Below are 23,451 nucleotides of genomic sequence, written 5' to 3'. Positions count from 1 at the left end.
ATGTATGGATGTGAGAGTTGGATTGTGAAGAAGACTGAGTGCTGAAGAGGTGATGCTTTTGAACTGTGGTGTTGGAGAAGACTCTTGAGAGTCCCTTGGACTGCAAGGAGATCCAGCCAGTCCATTCTGAAGATCAGCCCTGGGATTTCTTTGGAAGGAATGATGCTGAAGCTGAAACTCCAGTACTTTGGCCACCTCATGCGAAGAGTTGACTCATTGGAAAAGACTCTGATGCTGGGAGGGATTGGGGGCAGGAGGAGAAAGGGACAACCGAGGATGAGATGGCTGGATGGCATCACTGACTCAATGGACGTGAATCTGAGTGAACTCTGGGAGTTGGTGATGGACAGGGAGGCCTGGCGTGCTGTGATTCATGGGATCACAAAGAGTTGGACACGACTGAGTGACTGAACTGAACTGAAGGACCACTCTTAAGGTTGATGATTTGTTTGAAGGACTCATAGAATTGACTGACAGCTGTTTCATGGTTATTACAACAAAATGATGCAGATTGTAATTGGCAAAGGGAAAAGGCCCGTGGGGCAGAGTCCAGGAGAGTTGTAAGCATGGCATTGCAGTTGTCCTCTCCCAGTGGTGACAAGGACAGCAGTGCCTTCTCCCAGCAGTGATGGGGGACACTTCTCACAAGTTACTGCCATCAGAGACCCAAGCCTTGGTATTTAGTTTACACTGGGTCTTGATATAGCTGTTCACCCATATGTTTGACCTTAATTTCCAGACTCTCCACAGTTCAGGCTAATACATTGTGGCCCAATGTTCCTAGTAAACAAAGACAGTCTTATTATGTAGGACATTCCAGGGGCTTACAGAGTACCTCATAGAAACCAGTCCTCACTTGGGTAATCTTAATCGTTTACCACACAGTAAGAATCTGCCTGCAGGAGACTTGGGTTCGATCCCTGGTTTGGGAAGATCCCCTGGAGAAGGGAATGGCAACCCACTCCAGTATTCTGGCCTGGAGAATTCCATGGACAGAGGGGCAGGGTGGGCTACAGTTCATGAGGTTGCAAAGCGTTGGACACGACTGAGTTACTAACACTGTCATTACTACTTTGGCTGCTTTGGAGATGGAATAGTAGAGTTGAGTAGTTTTAACAGATTGTATAGGCTCATAAAACCTAAAACATTTACCAGTGTGGCCATTTATAGAAAAAGTTTGGTAACCTCTGCTTTGAGTATAGCACTTCCTGGAGTGGTAAAAAATTTGCTTGCTAATACAGAAGACATGGGTTTGATCCCTGGGTTGGGAAGATCCCCTGGAGAAGGAAATGGCCAACCAGTCTTGCCTGGGAAATCTCATGGGCACAGGAGCCTGGCAGGTTGTAGTCTGCCAGAGTTCAGCTCCAGCAGCCAGGGATTCACCCTGAAGGGGTGGGCGGTGTCGGCGAGAGAATCTGAGGCAGCCGCTCAGTTTTCTTGGACTGCCTGTTTATTTCAAGCTTATGATTCTCTTTTATAGTTTTACAAAAGCATTAGATCACAGGTTTGATATTTTTTTCCCATTGACCCAGGCTTCTTTTTCTCCAAGAATTATTGTTGCCCCTCAAAAGGAGTTCCTTCCTCAGCAATTCTCTTATCTACTTTTTCTCATGTGTCCTTGTGAATACACTGTAACTTATGCTAATGTCTGGGCTGCATACCACATTCCTCAGTTTATTTCTTATCTTTCTAAGTCCTGTTTGCCCCTAGTATCCTAAGTTCACTATTTCTTAGAAAGGGCTTCTAGCTAATAATATCTCTAATGTCCCTAATTTTTATAAGCTAGAATATCATGTTGTAACATTACAGCAATACTTAAATCTTTAGCTTCTAGCTATTTTAATTATTCCTAAGCCCCGGGTTCGATCCCTGGGTTGGGAAGATCCTCTGGAGAAGGAAATGGCATCCCACTCCAGTACTCTTGCCTGGATAATTCCATCGATGGAGGAACGTGGTGGGCTACAGTCCATGGGGTCACAAAGAGTTGGACACGACTGAACGACTTCACTTTGACTTTCAACTCCTAAATTCAGCAAACTCCTTTGCCATAAACACTTTTCTCACAAATAGACTTCAGATAGGAATCCCTCCCATGGTCTTAAGCTGTGGCCTCTGTGCTCACCCTGGAACACTCTATTGTAAAAGTTAAATGTCAGTGATTAACTTTATGGATTATTATTTGAGCACAGCTGCAGAAGGCTTTATGCCTTCTCCTGCTCCTCTGAAAAACAATAAGCACCTTAATACTCTCTTCCATCAACTCAGCTGAGGTAAGGAAAACAAAAGTCAGAATCACAAAGCCTAACTCCTTCATTCTGGATCTGTGCCTATGGAACAAAGGGAGGGGGTTTAGGGCCATGCCTCTATTTTGTCAGTGAGGCCTAACGCGGCTCCGGACAGTAGTCTGTGGGACATGACCTAGCAACTGAACAACAGCAGCTGCTACTATACGTATATAGCGGTGCTGCATTTGTACCAGTCTTCTCTTCCCGTGTCAGAGCTTTTGAGTGTCCCTACTCTACCACCTCTCTAATACTTGGAGTTTTACAAGAAGCTAGTGTAGCTTTAAAGAAAAAAATACTGTGATTAGGACTTGTTTAGCTTCCTTGTTCTGATTATTTGTCTCTCTCTAAAATTTTGTAAAGTGACATTTTCTCTTTAAATATGCTTCTTCCCTGGTGTGTGTGTGTGTGTGTGTGTGTGTTCCTTTCAGAACTCCAAGACAACATTTTTAGGTGTCCTTAATCATATTCCATGTCTCTTAACTTAGTATTTTTCCATCTCTTTGTCTTTGTGGTTTGGAGAGCATCTCTGCTTCAGTTCAGTCGCTCAGTTGTGTCCGCCTCTTTGCGACCCCATGAATCGCAGCACGCCAGGCCTCCCTGTCCATCACCAACTCCCAGAGTTCACTCAGACTCACAGCCATCGAGTCAGTGATGCCATACAGCCAGCTCATCCTCTGTCGTCCCCTTTTCCTCCTGCCCTGTTTTCTCTTATCTGATGTCTAATCCATATGAATTTTCTACTTCAGTATCTAGATATGCATATTTTTTTTAAGATTTTTTTTCTCCTTCAAATATTTGTTTCTTTGTAATGCAGTTATTTTGTTTCCTGCTCAGTGTTTCAAACTTTTGTTTCATTTCTTTAAGTAAATTTTTCACTTTCTCCAGGTTTTCTAATTTCCTTTCTTTTGGGATAGATCAGAAAAGGATTTAAAGATTAAAATAAAAGTAACTTTTAAAAAACATTTCAAAGTTCTCTCTCCACTTTGCCATGCCGCCTGAAATAAAAAACTATGATTTCTTTCTCCCTCAATTATTATGTTGTGCTTCCATGTAATTCTTTCCTTTTAATCTTTTTTTTAAGATGCTCTTTATTTTATTCTTTATTGGAGGATAATCGCTTTACAATTTTGTGGTGGTCTCTGCTGTACATCATCACAAGTCAGTCACAATTTTATATATATATATAAAATACAGTTTTATATTATGAAATTTAAAAGTATTATTGAGAATTCAACATTTTTTACATTTTTTATACCTCATATGGGCTTCCCTGGTGGCGCAGATGGCAAAGAGTCTGCCTGCAGTTCAGAGACCCAGGTTTGATCTCTGGGTTCAGAAGATCCCCTGGAGAAGGGCTCTGTCTGCTCTGTCCATGGAATTCTCCAAGCAAGCCTCAGTATTCCTGGAGAATTCCATGGACAGAGGAGCCTCGCAGGCTGTAGTCCATGGGGTCAGAAAGAATGGGACACAGATAAAATAAAAAACTGTACACACATAAAATAAAAAACTCCCTCTTGAGCCTCTCTCATTTCCGCGCCTCTAGGTCATCACAGAGCGCCAGGCTGGTCTCCCTGTGTTACATAGCGGCTTCCTTCTGGTTATCCAGCTTAATAGATAGGGATGCATATATGTTCACGCTCCTTTCTCAGTTTATTCTAGCAGCTTCCTTCTGGTTATCCATTTTAATAGATAGGAATGCATATATGTTCACGCTCCTTTCTCAGTTTATTCTATCCTCATTTTCCCCACTGTTACCACCAGACTGCTCCCTATGAATGCTTCTCCATTTCTTCTCTGTAAATAGTACTGTTTTTCTAGATTCCATATTATACATTAATATACAATATTTGTTTTTCTATTTGTGACTTATTTCACTCTGTATAACAGGCTGTAGGTTTATCCACCTCCCTGCAACTGACTCAGATTTATCCCTCCATGGACATGGGTTTGGGTGGACTCTGGGAATTGGTGATGGACTGGGAGGCCTGGCGTGCTGCGGTTCATGGGGTCGCAAGAGTCAGACACGACTGAGCTGAACTGAACTGAACCACAACTTCCTTATCCGTTTGTCTGTTGATCCTTTTAATCTTTTTGTTTAATGTTATAACCTTTTCTACAATTTGTTATTGTGTCCATAGTTAGGTTTCAAATAGAATTTATTGTTTCTCAAAGGGAATTTTAAGGATTGTGATTAATCTTACTAATCCTTCTAAACTTGCAATCCAGATAATATCTTAGCAATTTGCCTTCTCAGTTTGCTTATTTCTGATGTTTAACAAATTACATATTATTTTTTGGTCATTTTTTATTACTGTTTTGAGTTTTCATACATTTTTCTATTTGGACCTCACTGTATTCTGAATGAACTGGGGAAAAGCCTTCTGAATTTTGAGGCACATTCATCCCATTGTTTCAGGTGATTTGACATTAGTGTTTTCTTTTTATTTTGTCAGATATAAGTCTTTTCATATGTTTTTTCATTGATTATTATGAGTAAGTTCTATAATCATAAATGAGCTAATTTGCCATGTTCAATTTCTTTTAGTATTCCTCTATGTTAATGTTTGGACTTCTCTTGTGGCTCAGCTGGTAACGAATCCGCCTGCAGTGTGGCAGACCTGGATTCGATCCCTGGGTTGGGAAGATCCTCTGGATAAGGGAACCGCTACCCACTCTTAGTATTCTGGCCTGGGTTACAAAGAGTCGGACACAACTGGGCTACTTTCAGTTCACTTCACATTAATGTTTACATTTAATCCTAGGATCATATGCAACTTGCTTTATACATGATGTACAGATTTAGATATTGTTCCCTCTCAGTTGTTCATTAATTATCTCTTTAAAATCATATAAGTATTATATTTTTGTGCTATCTAGTGTCTACTGATGGATTATCCTTTAGTAATTCCAGAAATCTCTTTTGCAGTATCATTTAGCTCATTTGTTCCTTCTTGTTCTTACATTATTGAAGATTATACATATTATTATTTCTAGCAGCATATCCCACATTTATAACAGTTGAGTTCAATATGTGTGAATAAAGTTGATGATAAGAACACAAATGATGTTCTTATTATTCATCTCTAGTTGATCCATGGTATCCTCAGGAATATAGTCTTACTCCAAGAAAGAAGGATCATGTTTTCTTAATCTCATGAAAAATAGTGTTTTTATATGAAAATACCTACAAATAAAATGATACAAGTTTGGTATATAAAAGTAAAAGTAGCGGGTAGTAGTAATGAGGTCTGAGTGTGTTCAAGAAGTAACATCTATCACTGGAGAGAAGAAACAATAGTAGCAGAATAAGGCGGAACCAGTAAAACATTAAATCTAATGCTCTGAAGATATTCTTATACACTTCAGTAACTTTTGAGAAGATCATTGGGTTTGAACATTAGATTTATGAAGTATGAGTGTGTTAGTTGATCAGTTGTGTCCAATTCTTTCTGACCCCATGGACTGTAACCCACCAGGCTCCTCTGTCCATGGAATTAGTGGATGTATATAGATGTGGATAGTGGAAGAATACTGGAGTGGTTAGCTGCTGGTATTCTTGCCTGGAGAATTCCGTGGACAGAGGAGCCAGATCCCTTCTCCAGAAGATCTTTTCCACCCAGAGATCAAACCCAGGTCTCCTGCATTGCAGTCAGATTATCATCTGAGCCACAGGGAAGCCCATGTAAGGTATAAAAAATGTAAATAATGTTGAATTCTCAGTAATAGCATTTTATCCCTTCTAGTCCATTTGGATAGTTTCCATTAAAATTTGTGTTCTAATATTGCATATTTAAGCTTTAGTTGCATGCAGAATGTAATTCTCTGGCATATTGTCTGAACATGAGGGTGCTCTTATGACTTGTAAAAGTGTTGTGCACTGCTTAGCAGGTTTTTTTTTGTTTAAATTTTGTTTTTAATTAGAGGATGATTGCTTTACAATATCATGATTGTTTCTGCCATACGTCAGCATGAATCAGCCATAGGTGTACATCTGTCCCCTCCCTCCTGAACCTCCCTCTGCCTCCCTCCCACCCTACCCCTCTAGGTTCTCATGGAGCACTGACTTTGGGCTTCCTGAGTCATACAGGAGATTCCCGCTAGCTATTTATTGTATCTGAAAATGTGTGTTTCAGTGTTACTCTCTCAAATTGTCTCACCCTCTCCTTCCCCCTCTGTGTGCAAAAGTCTGTCCTTTATGCCTGCATCTCCTTTGTTTCCCTGAAAATAGGATCATCAGTACCAGCTTTCTAGATTCCATAGATATGCATTAACGTATGATATTTGTCATTCTCTGTCTGACTGACTTCACTCTGTATAATAGGCTATAGGTTCAGCCACCTAATTAGAACTGACTCAAATGCATTTCTTTTTATAGCTGAGGAATATTCCATTGTGCATATGTACCACAACTTCTTTATACATTCATCTGTCAGTGGACATGGAAGTTGCTTCCATGTCCTGGCTATTGTAAATAGTGCTGTGGTGAACATTGGGGTACATGTGTCTTTTTCCATTATGGTTTCCTGAGGGTATATGCCCAGTAGTGGGGTTGCTGGGTCATATGTTAAGCAATTTTCTGGGAAAAAAAAATTTTTTTAACTATTTACTAAGGGCAGAAGATATTATGTAGACTAATAACACACACGTCTAGATAAATATTATGTATACATATTGGGGTTTTATGGTTCTTTTCATTACAATATGATACCTCTATAGTGTACTAAGCCATTTCAGTTTTTAAAAAATCATATCAAAATTGGCACCATTCCTATATTAGGCTAATAACTAAGCATTAAAAATCATCCTCAGAACCAACATAATAATATAGAACTGTTGTTTAAATGTAGTTCTAAAACTGAGGAAGAGTAATAAATGTGTTACTGAAAGATTCCTCCACAGTAATTATATTGAGTATTTAAAATTTCTCTTTTTATGAATCATTTTTTATTTTATATATAGAAGTACATCTCAGATTCTTTTCTTACATCTGTAAAGCAGTTATCCTTCAATTAAAAATAAATAAATTTATACATCTGTGTCTCTTTTGCTGTCTTGCATACAGGGGAAATTTATATTAAAAAAAAGAAAAAAAATGAGTAAATTTATAAAACATTATTTTCTTACCTTCTTTACTATGGCTCTTTTTTTCCCCTCCTCTTAGCAATCTTCCTGAGCTCTTTCCGGGTGCCATACGAGGAAATCAAAATGATGATATTGGAAGTGGATGAAACACAGTTGGCAGAGTCTATGATTCAGGTAAACAAACAGAGAGCTTAAATTCCTATATTTCATTGCAGGCTTCTCATTAAGCAGAAATCTGTAAGTGAAGCAAAATTATTAAACCAAATCATTCAACTGGAAAATCTTCGCTGCATAATTACTTTCAGCATAGCTTCTGCGTTGCCAGGAGATAGAGCTTTGCATGTTCTCTTAACTGCAAACTAAATATAATGCTATCAAATGATTACATTTCAGTTATTTTAAATGACTGTTTCTGAAAGGCAGATTGTTTACTTTTACATGTATGTTTATTTTTTTTTACAGTTAAGTCTAATAATATGCTAATTTAAATTTATTTGTATGATCCTTGTAGAATATGATTTTCTTGGGCTTGTATGTCTTACAAAGTTGTATTTTTGTTTGGTAAAGAAGATTGAGAGAGTTTTCTCTTTATTTAGAGTTACCATTACTAACAACCCTTACTTGAGTCATTTGTGTTTCCATGAATACTAGAAATTGTTTGCGTAGTATTCTGAGTCATTCAGAAGGCTGGAACTTCTTGGTTTTTTCTGTCCTGTCTTCTAAATGTGGTGTGAATATATAATCCCATCAGTGACTTGTGCTAAGTCTCAGACTCTTTAAACTACCTAACTCAACAACCTTTCTTCAAGCGTGTTTTTCCTCCAGCAGCTTCTCATAGTTTATGTCTTTATTCCTTTTGATTGTGAATGTGCTTTGTTCCTGGGAGTAGATTTCCAAGTTCTTTCACTAAAATGTTTCTACTTAATGCATATGTAGTTTTTATAATGCATTTGTAAATATTATAAATATATAAATATTTATATTTAGACAGTAACTTTTAACTTGATTATATGAATATTTTGCATGATCATGTCTTTTGTTGTTTGAGTGGAAAAAAGTTTGGATTTTAAAATTCATATCTGAAGAACATTCAGTTCTACATAATTTATTAACATATTACTTCTCTATTACTGTTTTAACAATTTACCACAAATTTAGTGGCTTACTATAAAACAAATATATTGCATTTTTGTAGAACAGAAGTCTGGTGTGGCCTTATTGTGCCAGAGTCCAGGTGTTAGCCAACTTGCATTCCTCTCTGGAGGCTTCAAGCTGTTTTTGATTTCCAGCCCCTTGTGACTGCCCGCATTCCTTGGCTGCTGGACACACTCCTTCAGTTTCTCAGCCAGTGACTTTGAAGCTCTGTTCCTCTGTTCACAGAAACCTTGTAGAGGTGTCCTCTGTTCACATCTTCCTCTTACTATTGTGCTCTCCCTCTTCCACGTTTTAAGACCTTTGTGATTCCATTGGGCACATCCGGATAATCCAGGATAATCTCTCAGGTTTAGGGTCAGCTGATAGCAATTTAATTCCATTTTAAACCCTGATTCCCTTTGTTGTGTAAGTTAATATTTAATAAGTTCTGGGAATTAAATGTAGAGCTCTTATTGGGGTTGGATCATCATTCTGCTTACCACACTTGCTAAATATAAAACAAATCTTAAGAATTGAAAATCTAAAAATTTACTTTGGACATATGCAAAATCTTTATATATTCATTAAAAAATAAGAATTTCATACCTTCTAATTGTAAAGTGAAGAACTTGCCTATTTTGAACAGAGCATAGAAAAAGCAGTACTTTGTTAATAATCATCAATTACTTGAGCATGTATTTTATAGTGCTTACCATATGACGGAATGGTGTTAGGCTCACTCAGGTATAGGCTTGATCAGACACAAACATTACCTTTGTGGAGTTTATAGTGTGGCAAGGGAGATGGCGTGTGTGTGTGTGTGTGTGTGTGTGTGTGTGTATGTATGTATATATATATATAATTTATATATATGATTATAATACAAGGTAAACCTGGCTGTATTGAGATTGTTAGACCTAGATAGTATGTGAGTGTGTGTGTGTGTGTGTGTGTGTGTGTGTGTGTGTTAGTCTCTCAGTCATGTCCAGCTCTGTGACCCCATGGACTGTAGCCTGCCAGGCTCTCCAGGCAAGGATACGGAGTGGGTTGCCGTTCTCTTCTCCAGGGGATTTTCCCGACCCAGGGATCGAACTCAGGTCTCCCGCATTGCAGGCAGATTCTTTATTGTCTGAGCCAGCAGGGAAGCCTGAATGTGTGCGTAAAGATCCTTAAAGGTTGAATCAGTTCAGTTCAGTTCAGTCACTCAGTCATGTCTGACTCTTTGTGACCCCAGGGACTGCAGCATGCCAGGCCTCCCTGTCCATCACCGACTCATGTCCATTGAGTTGGTGATGTCATCCAACTATCTCATTCTCTTTCCTCCCCTTCTCCTCCTGCCCTCAGTCTTTCCCAGCATCAGGGTCTTTTCAAATGTGTCAGCTCTTCACATCAGGTGGCCAAAGTATTGGAGTCTCAGCTTCAGCATCAGTCCTTCCAGTGAATATGGCATGTATATAGGCAGAGGGATCCTGTGAGAGAAAAGCTGTGTGGGGCAACTTTGAAGACTTTATTTTGAGAGGAACTTGGGATGGGAAAGAACAACGGAATGTTGGGCCTGTAATTTTACAAATCTAATAGTTTTATTACTTTAGAAAACAAAAATAATGAAGTGAAAAAGTAATGAATTTGTGATGAAAGATTAAAATTTAAGTATATATTAACTAAAAATATTCAAGGTGATTTTATGGTTATCTAAATAGATGCTGAAGAAATTCAGTGTAATTAATAGGTCAGCTGATTAAAAGAAACTGAGTCTTTTATTAATAATCAAGTCTTCTGGTCTTAGGCAGTTTTACTGAGAAAACTTCTATTTATAAGGGAAAATCATATTCCTTTATTGTTTTTATTCAGTTTGGTAGTATTAATGTCTAATTTTTTTTTTAGAGATAATCTTAAATTGCCACTTTTTTGTTTGTTTTTGGCCAGTCAATCAAGTTTTTGTCCAAAGGTACACAGTGAGTGAAAAACTTGTTCTTTGATCTAACTCTTTGATATATAACATTCTCTAACATCATTTTTTAACCAATAACACCATTGGGGATTTTTTCCCTTAAATATATATATTTTCATTAAATATACTTCCTAAAATATATATATTTAAGCCTCGCATGATATAGGCTTAATTATAATTTGAATTTGACTTTGGGCTTGTACAGAGTTCACTTATGCTGTAATTTGGAATTGTGAGCATCAACCACTCTTTTGTTAATTTTAATGTCAGTATACTAATTTGCTGTAATACTATTATCAATCATATTTTGATACAGAGGATCTACATAGACTTTGTCAAAGGGATGGTTTAATCATATAAGTTCTAACAAGGAGGCATAATTGTATGTATTCCCTTTATGAGCTGCAGATGATTGAGGCAAAGGGCCATTGCAGCCATGGCACCTATGTTCTCTCTGTATTCGTTTATCTGCAAGGTTCATCATCCTGTGTCCTCAGTGCCTTTTCAAGTTTTCTTTCACATCAGAAAACTTACGTTGTCTTGTTTTAGAGATATCTTTATTATTAAAAGTGTAATCATACTGGTTAAATCTTGCAAGTGCTATCATTAAAATTCCCTTGATTTCTTTTCTATTCTTTCTCTTGCCTGTTAGAAGAATATGATCTCTTTTATCCCCCTGAGTGAAGTGCTAAAATATGTTTGGCTTTGCCTGAAAATTTCTGACATTTAATTCCCAGTAGCTAAAACGTAATTGATCACATTTATCCAGGTGAGAAAGCTCTTTCTTTGGTATAGGTTGAATTCTCCTTTCTCAATTATATAGCTAATCAAATAAACATTGAGTAGTGCTTGATTTGAATATGTAATAATCCTGGATAGAGAAGAGGAAAATTAGTTGCTTTCAAGATACAGAGACTAAAGCTTAAGGCTTAGTATTTGGGAAGTTAACTAGAAATAAAACTGAAGATTAACTCAGTGATTTCCTTGTCACAGTTTATTAATAAACTTTCCTAGAATTTAAGAAGGACAGTAATGAAGATATTTTCCTTTGGTTTTAATTTTAGAACTTAATAAAGCACCTTCCCGATCAAGAACAGTTGAATTCACTATCTCAGTACCAGAGTGAATATAGCAACTTATGTGAACCCGAGCAGTTTGCTGTTGTGGTGAGTACCCTGTCAGCTCTCTTTGGAGGGGACGTCTGTACTGTGCACAGAGAAAAGAGAATGCAAGGCTTTCACATCGTTAATATTCACAAACATTTAATGTCCACCTTGCTTTTTTTTCTTAATCTGAGGATATTTATGAAAAATTATCTTGATTTTAAAATATATGTTAAAATTCTAACCATAAATGAAGTCCAAGGAGTTCTTTCAAAAGCACAAACGTGATTTTTTATCTTCTCTATTTAATGGGAAAATGTAAAATGAAACCTACACTCGTATGACTAGAGTGGATTGTGTTTTATTCTGGACCTGTGTGTTCCAACATATCGCAAGAGTAGCTTCACTTTCTCATTCTACTCAATCACTTCAGTTCCTCTCATGTTTTAGACTCTAAAATTAGAAATACAGTTTCTTTTTGGCAATGAGGATGAAAAAATGAATGCATTTTAGAAAATCTTCAAGACACCTTGATAATCATCTTTTTCTAGCCTCCTATTTTAGAGACGTTGGGATCTAAAGAGATGAAAAAAGACTTTTCAATGTTATATGTTAGCTCTGTTACAACTTGAATTTAAGATTTTTATCAAGTTTTCTCTTCTGCTGCTCTTACCTTCTACCATTAAATTATCATGTTGACGTTGGATACCTCAGCCATCATGATGATGTTTAAAGTACTATTTCATTTTTTTTAATATTTAAGATTTTTTTCCCCTAGAGTCTTCAGCTATATTATTACCAACCTCCAGGGACGTTGTAATATTATATTTCTATAATTCTGAAAGCTTGGGTTGGATTACTAAAGGACTGTGTTTGCATACTATTATTTGGTGTGTTATTGGCACTTGGTTTTAAACTTCTTGTCTCTTCATAAATCCAATCTACTCAGCCCTCTGTGCAGTGACTTTCCTGCCCCCAAAGTTCACATACTCAGATTAGAAAGAAAAAAAGACAAGTTTTTCCTCTTAATAGCCCTGTAATTTTTGTTATAAAACTTTTAAACATTATTTTTAGAAAAATGCTATTTTTTTTTTAACCTGAGTCTCTCCAGAGAGCTCTTTAATCCTCTTGTCTCCCTCTCTCTTTTTCTTTATTTTCTTGTTTATTTTCTGTCACCTGATCAGTCTTTGTCTTGATCCCTGTGTGACACAATATCTTCCATATGAGACAAGGAAGAATTTGCGTTACATTTTTAACCACAACCTGCTTAGATTTTTGATGTTTGTCCATCTTTTTTGACTCCTGAAGGAAAATCATAGCATGTAAAATTACAATTTTGAAATATTCCTATCCATGTTAAGTATGAAACACAAACTTATATGAAAATATCTACTTACCACGAAACTCTTTATGTTGCATATCATCACAGAGATTTAAAACTATTTTCATGTTTTTCCTGCTGATTGTCACAGAAGAATGAACTCTTAACTTGCAGATGTTTTAGGTTTATTTAAATAGCCAAGGTATGCCTGCCTTTGAAAAATGAGGGTTCACATCAAAGAGGCATGATTTACAAGTATTGTACTCAGAGGGGTCAGAAAGTTAAAATAAGTATATTCCCAGATACCAGGGCTTTAGACATGATAATTTTGATTTTAAGACACATGTCAATGTGAACTTGACCTTGACTCTACACATTCCATGCTGATCCTACCTGACTACAAATAGAATATAAAGAGAACAAGAGTGATACTGCTGAAAACCATCTGCTATTATCTGTTGATTATGAACATTTCTGAAAATATTGTTTCAGGTTCTGGTTTGTGTTACACTAACACCTTAGAATATATTTGTTTTAATGAAGAAAGGTGAAAGACAGTTGAAGAAAAATGTTAAGTTTTATATGAAGTTTTTTGGGGGAAGGGGGTAGCAAATAGTAATATTCTTCACTCCATCTTTTTTTCCATTCCAGTTTTTCACCATTTTCAATCTGGCTCTCTACTTCTAAAACCCCCACGCATTGCCCAAAAGACAGGAAAACTTGCCTAAAGTTCTAAACAGTTGAGAGTTACCCCCAAAATGATGAACCATATGTGATGCCTGACGTTTTCTGTTCTTTCTAATTTAAAAACTCAGTGAGTTCACATATTCTTTAAAGAGTGATGCCTTATCAGTTTATCAACATTATATAAATGATACCATAATTTGTTGGTTTAAAGAAATTGATTATAATTACCATGTGTATACTTGTGTATATATTGAAGATAGGCTGTTAACTAGAGGTAAACTAAACTGCAGATTCCTACAAGTCTTTGCTCTTGTAGAAAAACCTTTACTTATTGACTAAACCTATGTTTAAAGTGCTAATCATTTTTGGCTGAAAAATCTTCAGAGTCACGAACAAGGAAGAGTCACAGGTGGTCGTTCCACCCCAAATAGAATTGAAACTTGCCTTTTTACTTGTTTTCACTGTAGATAGACTGGTGTTAACTGTTTCATCTTCAGGTTCTGTGTACTGATACTGTCATTTCTAGCATTGTTTTCATTTTTATAGAAATCAGTTAAAACCCTGCAGTTATTTTCATTGCCAGTTTACAGTTTTCTTTTATCCAATTATATAAATTCATTAATTTCATTTATGTGAATTACAGATGTATTCTATTTAAATAAACACTCAAATTTGATTCAGTGGACAAAGTCACTAAGGTTGTTTGCATTATATAATCTGCTTTAAGTCCACACAAGAATTACGTAAAACAGCAAACAAACAAAATCCAGCTTACCTGGACATCAGTGTTTGTCTCCATTATTTCTGTTTCATAGAAAGGTGGTTTGTGAAAGTAACACATCCAAATTCCTCGTAATCAATGTCAATAAGGCCACATAGAGAGACTTCTTGGCTGTCCAGTGGTTAAGACTCCAGCCATCCAATGCAGGGGGCGTGGATTTCATCCCTTGGGGCTTCCCTGGTGGCTCAGAGGTTAGAGCGTCTGCCTCCAATGCAGGAGACCCGGGTTTGATCCCTGGGTTGGGAAGATCCCCTGGAGAAAGAAATGGTAACCGATTCCAATATTCTTGTCTGGAGAATCCCATGGACGGAGAAGCCTGGTAGGCTACAGTCCACGGGGTCGCAAAGAGCTGGACACGACTGAGCGACTTCACCTTCAGGTAACTAAGGTCCTACATGTTATATGGTGTGTCACAAAATACCAAATAGAATATGTAAAACACAACATCTAAATTAGAAGTATGTTCTACTTTTGTCATATATTACTTACATACAAGTATCTGGATCATGGAAAAAGCAAGAAAGTTCCAGAAAAACATCTATTTCTGCTTTGTTGACTATGCCAAAGCCTTTGACTGTGTGGATCACAATAAACTGTGGAAAGTTCTGAAAGAGATGGGAATACCTGACCACCTGACCTGCCTCTTGAGAAACCTGTATGCAGGTCAGGAAGTAACAGTTAGAACTGGACATGGAGCAACAGACTGATTGCAAATAGGAAAAAGAGGACGTCAAAGCTGTATATTGTCACCCTGCTGATTTAACTTATATGCAGAGTACATCATGAGAAACGCTGGACTGGAAGAAGCACAAGCTGGAATCAAGATTGCCAGGAGAAATATCAATCACCTCAGATATGCAGATGATACCACCCTTATGCTAAAAAAAGTGAAGAAGAACTAAAAAGCCTCTTGATGAAAATAAACGAGGAGAGTGAAAAAGTTGGCTTAAAGCTCAACATTCAGAAAACGAAGATCATGGCATCTACTCATCAAAGGCTGGTTTCTGTTGAAAGAACCTGATTTTAGTTGTATGACTATTTTTTTATATTTGCAGTCATCTTTTGATCAATAAGCCATTAGGTAAAATCACTGTGCTCACAGTGGTACAGTTGGTTAACTGTGTGAGAAGTAAGATATGTAAATATTCAATGGGATCACAAGATTTAGCTGAAGCTTAGAAAGAGGCCTAAAATTTGCATTTGAAAGTTGGTATACTAGAATTTCTTTGATTAAAAATTCTAAGCTTTTGAATATTTGTCTCCACATTATTTAGTGCTGTTAAGCTGCCACTTCTTCAAAGGAATTGCAGTGTTTACAGGAAATTGAGTTGAACAAATGTTTTGTTTGTGTGCTGTATTTTGATCTGCCACCATTTGGTGTCACTGTAGGGCAGGGCTTTTAAACTTTGTGCAGTAGAGACTTTTTTATTTTTAACCAAAACATGTTGTAAGAAGTTCATGCAAATTTCCTTCCATTAAAAATGCCTCATTTTAAAATACACCTAAATATTCTTGTTATAAAACATTTAAATAATGTATAAAAATATTGAATACAATGTAGAAGTTTCCTTGTATCTCACTACCCACTGCATTCCATATAAATGATCTTTTTAAATGTTTTGCTGGCTTTCCAATCCTATTTCTTTGTATTTACAAATGTATGCATATTCATTTGCACATTGTTCTAAAACTTCACCGTGAAATATGTTTTGGAGATTTTGTTTTTATGATGTGATATTTTGAAATTCCTATATGGTATTTCATGCTGTGCTCAGTCATGTCTGACTCTTTGTAGCCTCATGGACTCTAGCCTGCCAGCCTGTTCTTTCCATGAAATTTTCCAGGCAGGAATACTGGAGCAGGTTGCCATTTCCTACTTCAGGGGGCCTTCCTGACCCAAGGATTGAACCCTTGTCTCCTAAGTCTCCTGCATTGGTTGGCGGATTCTTTACCACTGTGCCACCTACTGATATTTTGACTTTTTCTATAACTATTTCCTCAATGAAGGATGGTTAGTTTTTGTTTTCCCCCAGGTTTAAAAAGAAAAACTCGGCATACCTGATTTGCGTATGTGTTTGGAGGGAGTGTTTTATAGAGGTTATGTGCATGAACTCTGGGTTAAAATCCTACATTAACCTTACAAGCTTTGTGATCTTGGGTAGTTGTTCATTTTCCTGTACCTCACTTTCCTTATTTGTGAAACTTACATTAGTTTCCTGTTGCTGCTGTAACAAAGTACACCAGACTTAGTGGCTTGAAACGAAATAAATTTATTGTCTTAGAATCCTGGAGGTCAGGAGTCTGGAATGGGTCGTTAATATTGTGTTCTTCTGAGAGCTCTGGAAAGGGTTTCCTCCTGGCCCTCCCCGCGTTGGCGGCTGCCCACGCTCCTGGCTTACGGTCTGCCATCACGCTCACTTCTCCTTTTGTCATCCTGTCATGCCTCCTTCCCTGGCTCTCTCCTCCACCCTCAAAAGGACCTTGGGTTTATACTCGCTAATCTAGAATAATCAAGCATCTAAACGGAATCAAATCCACAGTCTCCCTTCTGCCCTGTAAGTTAACATATTCAGAAGTTTTGGGGATCAGTTTGTGACCCTATTTGGGGAAATCACGATTCTGCCACCACAGGTGAGTGGTCCTGTCTGCCTCCACTGCATTCTTTTGAGTATTAAATAGATGCAGTGACTCATTGGAAAAGACTCTGATGCTGGGAGAGATTGGGGGCAGGAGGAGAAAGGGACAACAGAGGATGAGATGGCTGGATGACATCACCAACTCGATGGCCGTGAGTCTGAGTGGACTCCAGGAGTGGGTGATGGACAGGGAGGCTTGGCGTGCTGCAGTTCATGGGGTCGCAAGGAGTCGGACATGACTGAGCGGCTGAACTGAACTGATAACGTGTAAATCAGCTTGTAATCCAGACTCTTCTAAGGCTTAGCTTTTGTGATTAATATTATTGTTTCTTTGTAAAAGTCACAGAATTTGAATTCCTAGGTGAAAACTTCTGTTATTCTTGGTCATTACTGTCAAGTTAACCTTCTAGAAATTATCTCAATTTATATTTTTATGAACAATATACATGAAGATTTTTTTCTTGCACCATCACTAGTACTTAATATGACCTTTTTTATTTCACGTGTGATTTTTTTTTCACTTTATATTTCCAGGCTACTGAATGAGATTGATGCAATTTATTATTTATTTATTGGTTATTTATATTTTTTCCTGGATTTACTTTCTTACTATATTATCTTTCTTTCCTTATAGCTTATAGAAGCTCGCTATATAACCTATGTGTTATTCCTTTGTAAATATTTACAGATTTTCTTATTGCCTCTCACTTGTCTTTCCATGTTTATTTACGATGTCTTCTGTATCCTACATTTTTGAAGTTTGATTATGAAAATGAAGAGTCATGTTCCTCACTCAAGGAGTGTTCTGTGTTTTAGGACAAGCTCAGTCCTTTGTACATAATTCAGTTCAGTCGCTCAGTCGTGTTCGACTCTTTGCGACCCCATGAACTGCAGCACGCCAGGCCTCCCTGTTCATCACCAACTCCCGGAGTTCACTCAGACTCATGTCCATCGAGTCCGTGATGCCATCCAGCCATCTCATCCTCTGTCGTCCCCTTCTCTTCCTGCCCCCAATCCCTCCCAGCATCAGAGTCTTTTCCAATGAGTCAACTCTTCGCATGAAGTGGCCAAAGTATTGGAGTTTCAGCCTCAGCATCATTCCCTCCAAAGAAATCCCAGGGCTGATTTCTTTTAGAATGGACTGGTTGGATCTCCTTGCAGTCCAAGGGACTCTCAAGAGTCTTTTCCAACACCACAGTTCAAAACCATCAATTTTTCGGCTCTCAGCTTTCTTCACAGTCCAACTCTCACGTCCATACATGACCACTGGAAAAACCATAGCCTTGACTAGATGGACCTTTGTTGGCAAATTAATATCTCTGCTTTTTAATATGCTGTCTAGGTTGCTCATAACTTTCCTTCCAAGGAGTAAGCATCTTTTAATTTCATGGCTGCAATCACCATCTGCAGTGATTTTGGAACCCAAAAAAATAAAGTCTGACACTGTTTCCACTGTTTCCCCATCTATTTGCCATGAAGTGATGGGAACAGATACCGTGATCTTAGTTTTCTGAATGTTGAGCTTTAAGCCAACTTTTCACTCTCCACTTTCACTTTCATCAAGAGGCTTTCTAGTTCCTCTTCACTTTCTGCCATAAGGGCGATGTCATCTGCATATCTGAGGTTATTGATAATTCTCCTGGCCATCTTGATTCCAGCTTGTGCTTCTTCCAGCCCAGTGTTTCTCATAATGTGCTCTGCATAGAAGTTAAATAAGCCAAGTGACAATATACAGCCTTGATGTATTTCTTTTCCTATTTGGAACCAGTGTGTTGTTCTACCTCCAGTTCTAACTGTTGCTTCCTGACCTACATATAGGTTTCTGGAGAGGCACGTCAGGTGATCTGGTATTCCCATCTCTTTCAGAATTTTCTGCAGTTTCTTGTGATCCACATGGTCAAAGGCTTTGGCATAGTCAAGAAAGCAGAAATAGATGTTTTTCTGAAACTCTCTTGCTTTTTCAATGATCCAGTGGATGTTGGCAATTTGATCTTTGGTTCCTCTGCCTTTTCTAAAACCAGCTTGAACATTTGGAAGTTCACAGTTCACGTATTGCTGAAGCCTAGCTTGGAGAATTTTGATCGCCACTTTACTAGTGTGTGAGATGAGTGCAATTGTGTGGTAGTTTGAGCATTCTTTGGCATTGCCTTTCTTTTAGACTGGAATGAAAAGTGATGTTTTCCAGCCCTGTGGCCACTGCTGAGTTTTCCAAATTTGCTGGCATATTGAGTGCAGCACTTTCACAGCATCATCTTCCAGGATTTGAAATAGCTCAGCTGGAATCCCATCACCTCCATTAGCTTTGTTTGTAGTGATGCTTTCTAAGGCCCACTTCACTTTACATTCCAGGATGTCTGGCTCTAGGTGAGTGATCACACCGTGATTGTCTGAGTCGTGAAGAACGTCTTCTGTCTGTTCTTGCCACCTCTTCTTAATATCTTCTGCTTCTGTTAGGTCCAGACCATTTCTGTCCTTTATCGAGCCCATCTTTGCATGAAATGTTCCCTTGGTATCTCTGATTTTATTAACGAGATCTCTAGTCTTTCCCATTCTGTTATTTTCTTCTATTTCTTTGCATTGATTGCTGAGAAAGGCTTTCTTATCTCTTCTTGCTATTCTTTAGAACCCTCCATTCAAATGAAAATATCTTTCCTTTTCTCTTTTGCTTTTTGCTTGTCTTCTTTTCACAGCTATTGTTAAGCCCTCCTCAGATAGCCATTTTGCTTTTTTGCATTTCTTTTTTGGGGGGATGGTCTTGATTCGTGTCTCCTGTACAGTGTCATGAACCTCTGTCCATAGTTCATCAGGCACTCTGATTATCAGATCTAGTCCGGTAAATCTATTTCTCACTTCCACTGCTTAATCATAAGGGATTTTTTTAGGTCATACCTCAATGGTCTAGTGGTTTTATAGGTACGTGGAAATAGCAGTTGATTAAGTCTTTCCTTGGATGATGTGGAACATCCTGTAACGTTGTAGAATGAGTGAAATGCCACTTACTATCCCTCACTGACTCCCTAAGCTACTTCACTTGCTCTCTATAACTTTTACATGGATGTCTAAAATTCTTAAAATAGTATCCCTTAAAAACAAACTAACTAAAATCTTCATTGAAGTATAATTAGTACACAGTAAAATGCATATATTTAAAACTTGTAGAATTCGATTCATTTTGATATAAGTACACTTATGAAACCATCACCATAATCAAGATAATGAACATGCTCATCAGCCCTGAGTGCTTCCTCAGACATCTCCATTAGCCTCTCCTTCCTGCCCGCTCAGGCACCAGCCTTAGGTCTTTGAGGAGCAGCCGCAGCCACTCCTCCTGCTTCTTGTCTCGCCTGTTCTGTGCTTCATCTCCCAGACCACTTACCGTGTTCTCAGGGCCCATGCCCAGGCCTGTCCACAGCCTGCTGCCCCTCTTCTCTGCTTTGGGAAATGCTCTCTGGAATTTTTTCTCTAGCACTCTGTTATTCCTTGCATAATTCAGGATTCTTCCTCTTTGTTATCATAATGCCGGGTACTTATCTCTAGATGGTTGTTATTTCCCTGAAGTATAAGTGTGTCACAGATTTCATTTATGCTTGGGAATTTTTGACAGGCTGAAATATACCATGCTCATCTTTATATTCCTGATCCATGGTCCATCTTGTGCTACGTGGTGGCTATACCATACAGGCTAAGTGAATATGTGAAAAACGAAAGCGATAAACAGAAAGCAGGGAAAATATATATAGCAAGAATAGTAAAATAAAAATGAAGTGAAGAATTCTTTTTGATATTTTACATTTTAATTTATTTTCTGACTATAAAAATTTGTAATACTTTGAAATTATCAACAATTATTAGAAAACAGGTTCACAGAAAAATTGGGGGCAAGTTACAGAGATTTTCTGTATGCACATGCATTGCCTCCCTCTTTATCAATATCTTTCACTAGAGTGATACATTTATGATACTTCATGAACCTACACAAACACATCATAATTGCTCAATGTCCATCGATCACCTTAGGGTTCATTCTTGGTGTTGTACGTTCAGTGGAAATAGGACAAATATATATCAGTCCTGGGTGTTCTTTGGAAGGACTGATGCTGAGGCTGAAACTCCAATACTTTGGCCACCTCATGCAAAGGGTTGACTCATTGGAAAAGACATTGATGCTGGGAGGAATTGGGGGCAGGAGGAGACGTGGATGACAGAGAATGAGATGGCTGAATGGCATGACTGACTCAGTGCACATGAGTTTGGGTGAACTCCAGGAGTTGGTGATGGGCAGGGAGGCCTGGTGTGCTGCCATTCATGGGGTCACAAAGAGTCGAACTCGAGTGAGTGACTGAACTGAACTGAACTGATAATGACATATATCCATCATTATGGTACTATACAGACAATTGTTTCAAAAAATCACATTTTGCAATGAAAAGGTTGTGTACGTTTGAGATGGTGATTTTAATTTTTGTTAAAATGAGTCTCTGGCCAATTATTTCTTTGGTAAGAATGGGTTAATTTAAAAGTATACCAAGTAGCCAACAATTTTGAGCATAAAAGTCTCAATGTATACTTGTATTCAAAACAGAATATAACCACCCTATTTGATTCTGCCCCTACTTTGTACACTTGCCACTTTGTAGACTCAGCCACTTTGTAGACTTATTCTGCTCTTCTCCCGGTGCCACACCTATGTTGGACTTTTCTTGATCCTCTCTAACTCATGAGGCCATGCTGTTTAAGTCTGTGAACACTCGGGTACCTGCCCTATACAGTGCTGCTTTTGGTGCTCAAAAGAAATTGAATTTTTTAAAAGGTATGAGGAAATTTTGATTTGGTGTAAGAATCATAGCTTATTGAAACAACTTAAGAAGAGACTGACCAGAATTGGTGTGGAACCTGAAAGAATATGTCCACTGAGTCATCGCTTTCCCAGACTTAAAATATCCACCTCTCTTTCATTCAAATGTTGATTATTTGGAGTGCTTTGCAAATGTCCAAATTCAAAATTGTTCATGTTTCAGCAGAATTATCAGTTTGTTCTTTTAATTATCCGTTTGGCTTCTTGTAATTACTATTTCCTTTTCTCCTTAGTAATTCTTCTTCAGTCTTGTCTGTCAGTGATAAATCTCTCCAGTCTCTCCTCCTGGATAACAGGAACTCTGTTTGTCTTCAGTTGCTGTCTTTGTCCCCGGTCCTTCGCATTTCAGTGTGCTCTAGACAGCACTTTGGCAACCTCATGTGCGAATCTTTCACCATCCAGGAGGATATTTGTTTAGAATAATAAACTGTCATAACTCTGTGCATTGCTAGTTAAGTCTTAAAGTTCTGCTTCACTTAAGATCGTGAACATTCAGCTCTGTTCGCTTGTTCTTGTCCCTTGCTTTGCAACCTTCTTGACACATTTCTGCCAGGACCCAGTACTTAATATAGGCTCCCTAGCACAGATGGCTTTTCTTCCACCTAGTTTAAGGCTTATTAATTTAGCTTGCTTTCAGTTGTCATTGGTCTGTAGCCTGAAATTCTGCAGACATGTCATACTGCTGTCATTTTCCTTATAATCTGATTTCTGCTTTTCATCTCAGTCAGTGGTCCAACTCAAAATGATCACAACACCATTTGACTTTTTATTGAAACTTACAGAAATTTTGCAGGTTTAAGTAGTTAAACATCATTTGTCAGGTAAGAGAAATTTCTGTTTCACCCATCCTAGTATTTTCTCTGAAGATTTTTTTCTCTCACAGATTTCTTTTTAATTCTGCCTACATATGACATGGTAGAGGTATATGTTGATAAAACTCTTAAAAGGCCATTTACACCTTTTCTTTACATGTTTCTTTACATGATTTTTGGTAGTATAAAATAGTATATAACAGATTTATTGATTTAGGCAAATATACTGAAATTCACAGAAAATTAGAGACTTTTTCTATGTTTGAACTTAACATGGCTTCACTGTTGTTAGGTTGAGTATATTTAAGAACATTTCTGATATTACTTTGAGTTCTCATTTAGATGATTCTGAGAAAGTGGCTCCATGTCCACTAGCCTTTTGGTTTACGTGGGTCTGAATTACCAGACTTGTATGGATGAATTTAGACCTTGAGATTATATTGGTAATGAAACCACTATCTCATGTGTTTCATTTCAGTACCTGTCCTCTTGGTTCAGCAGTGATTCACTCATTTGTACATTTATTTGCAAATATTTATTGGACGCCTCCTGTGTGCTTGGCCTTGTTCTGGATTCTGAGTTTGCTGCAGGGAACACATCTCTTACTCCTCGTTGGTCTTAAATTTGTAGTCGCATATAGTGACAATAGATACAGAAATGAAAGTGCAGACTCAGGTGACCCTCAGTACTCTGCAGCAGGTGGTGGTAAGAGGTGGGTACGTGTGTGTGATCAAATGCCTGGGGACAGCCTCTCCCCTCTGAGCAAGCACCGGAGTGACTAGCTCGGGGGACCGCTCACAGACA

The 23,451-nt window shown here is 37.9% G+C and overlaps 1 protein-coding gene across 3 annotated transcripts in view; it reads left to right on the top strand.

The window, feature by feature from the left end:
* The window catches only part of DIAPH3 (diaphanous related formin 3), a 582,111-nt gene that overhangs the window by 268,554 nt on the left and 290,106 nt on the right, over nucleotides 1-23,451 (top strand). For all 3 annotated transcript variants that reach the window (XM_018056821.1, XM_018056820.1, XM_018056822.1), the window contains 2 exons: nucleotides 7,447-7,541; nucleotides 11,517-11,618. In XM_018056821.1, coding sequence (XP_017912310.1) covers nucleotides 7,447-7,541; nucleotides 11,517-11,618 — 197 coding nt within the window. The remainder of the gene's footprint in view (nucleotides 1-7,446; nucleotides 7,542-11,516; nucleotides 11,619-23,451) is intronic.

This window comes from Capra hircus, chromosome 12, assembly GCF_001704415.2.
Source record: "Capra hircus breed San Clemente chromosome 12, ASM170441v1, whole genome shotgun sequence".
Lineage (NCBI taxonomy): Eukaryota > Metazoa > Chordata > Mammalia > Artiodactyla > Bovidae > Capra > Capra hircus.
The sequence above is the reverse complement of the archived record's forward strand: the minus strand, read 5'-3'. Positions and strand labels throughout refer to the sequence as shown.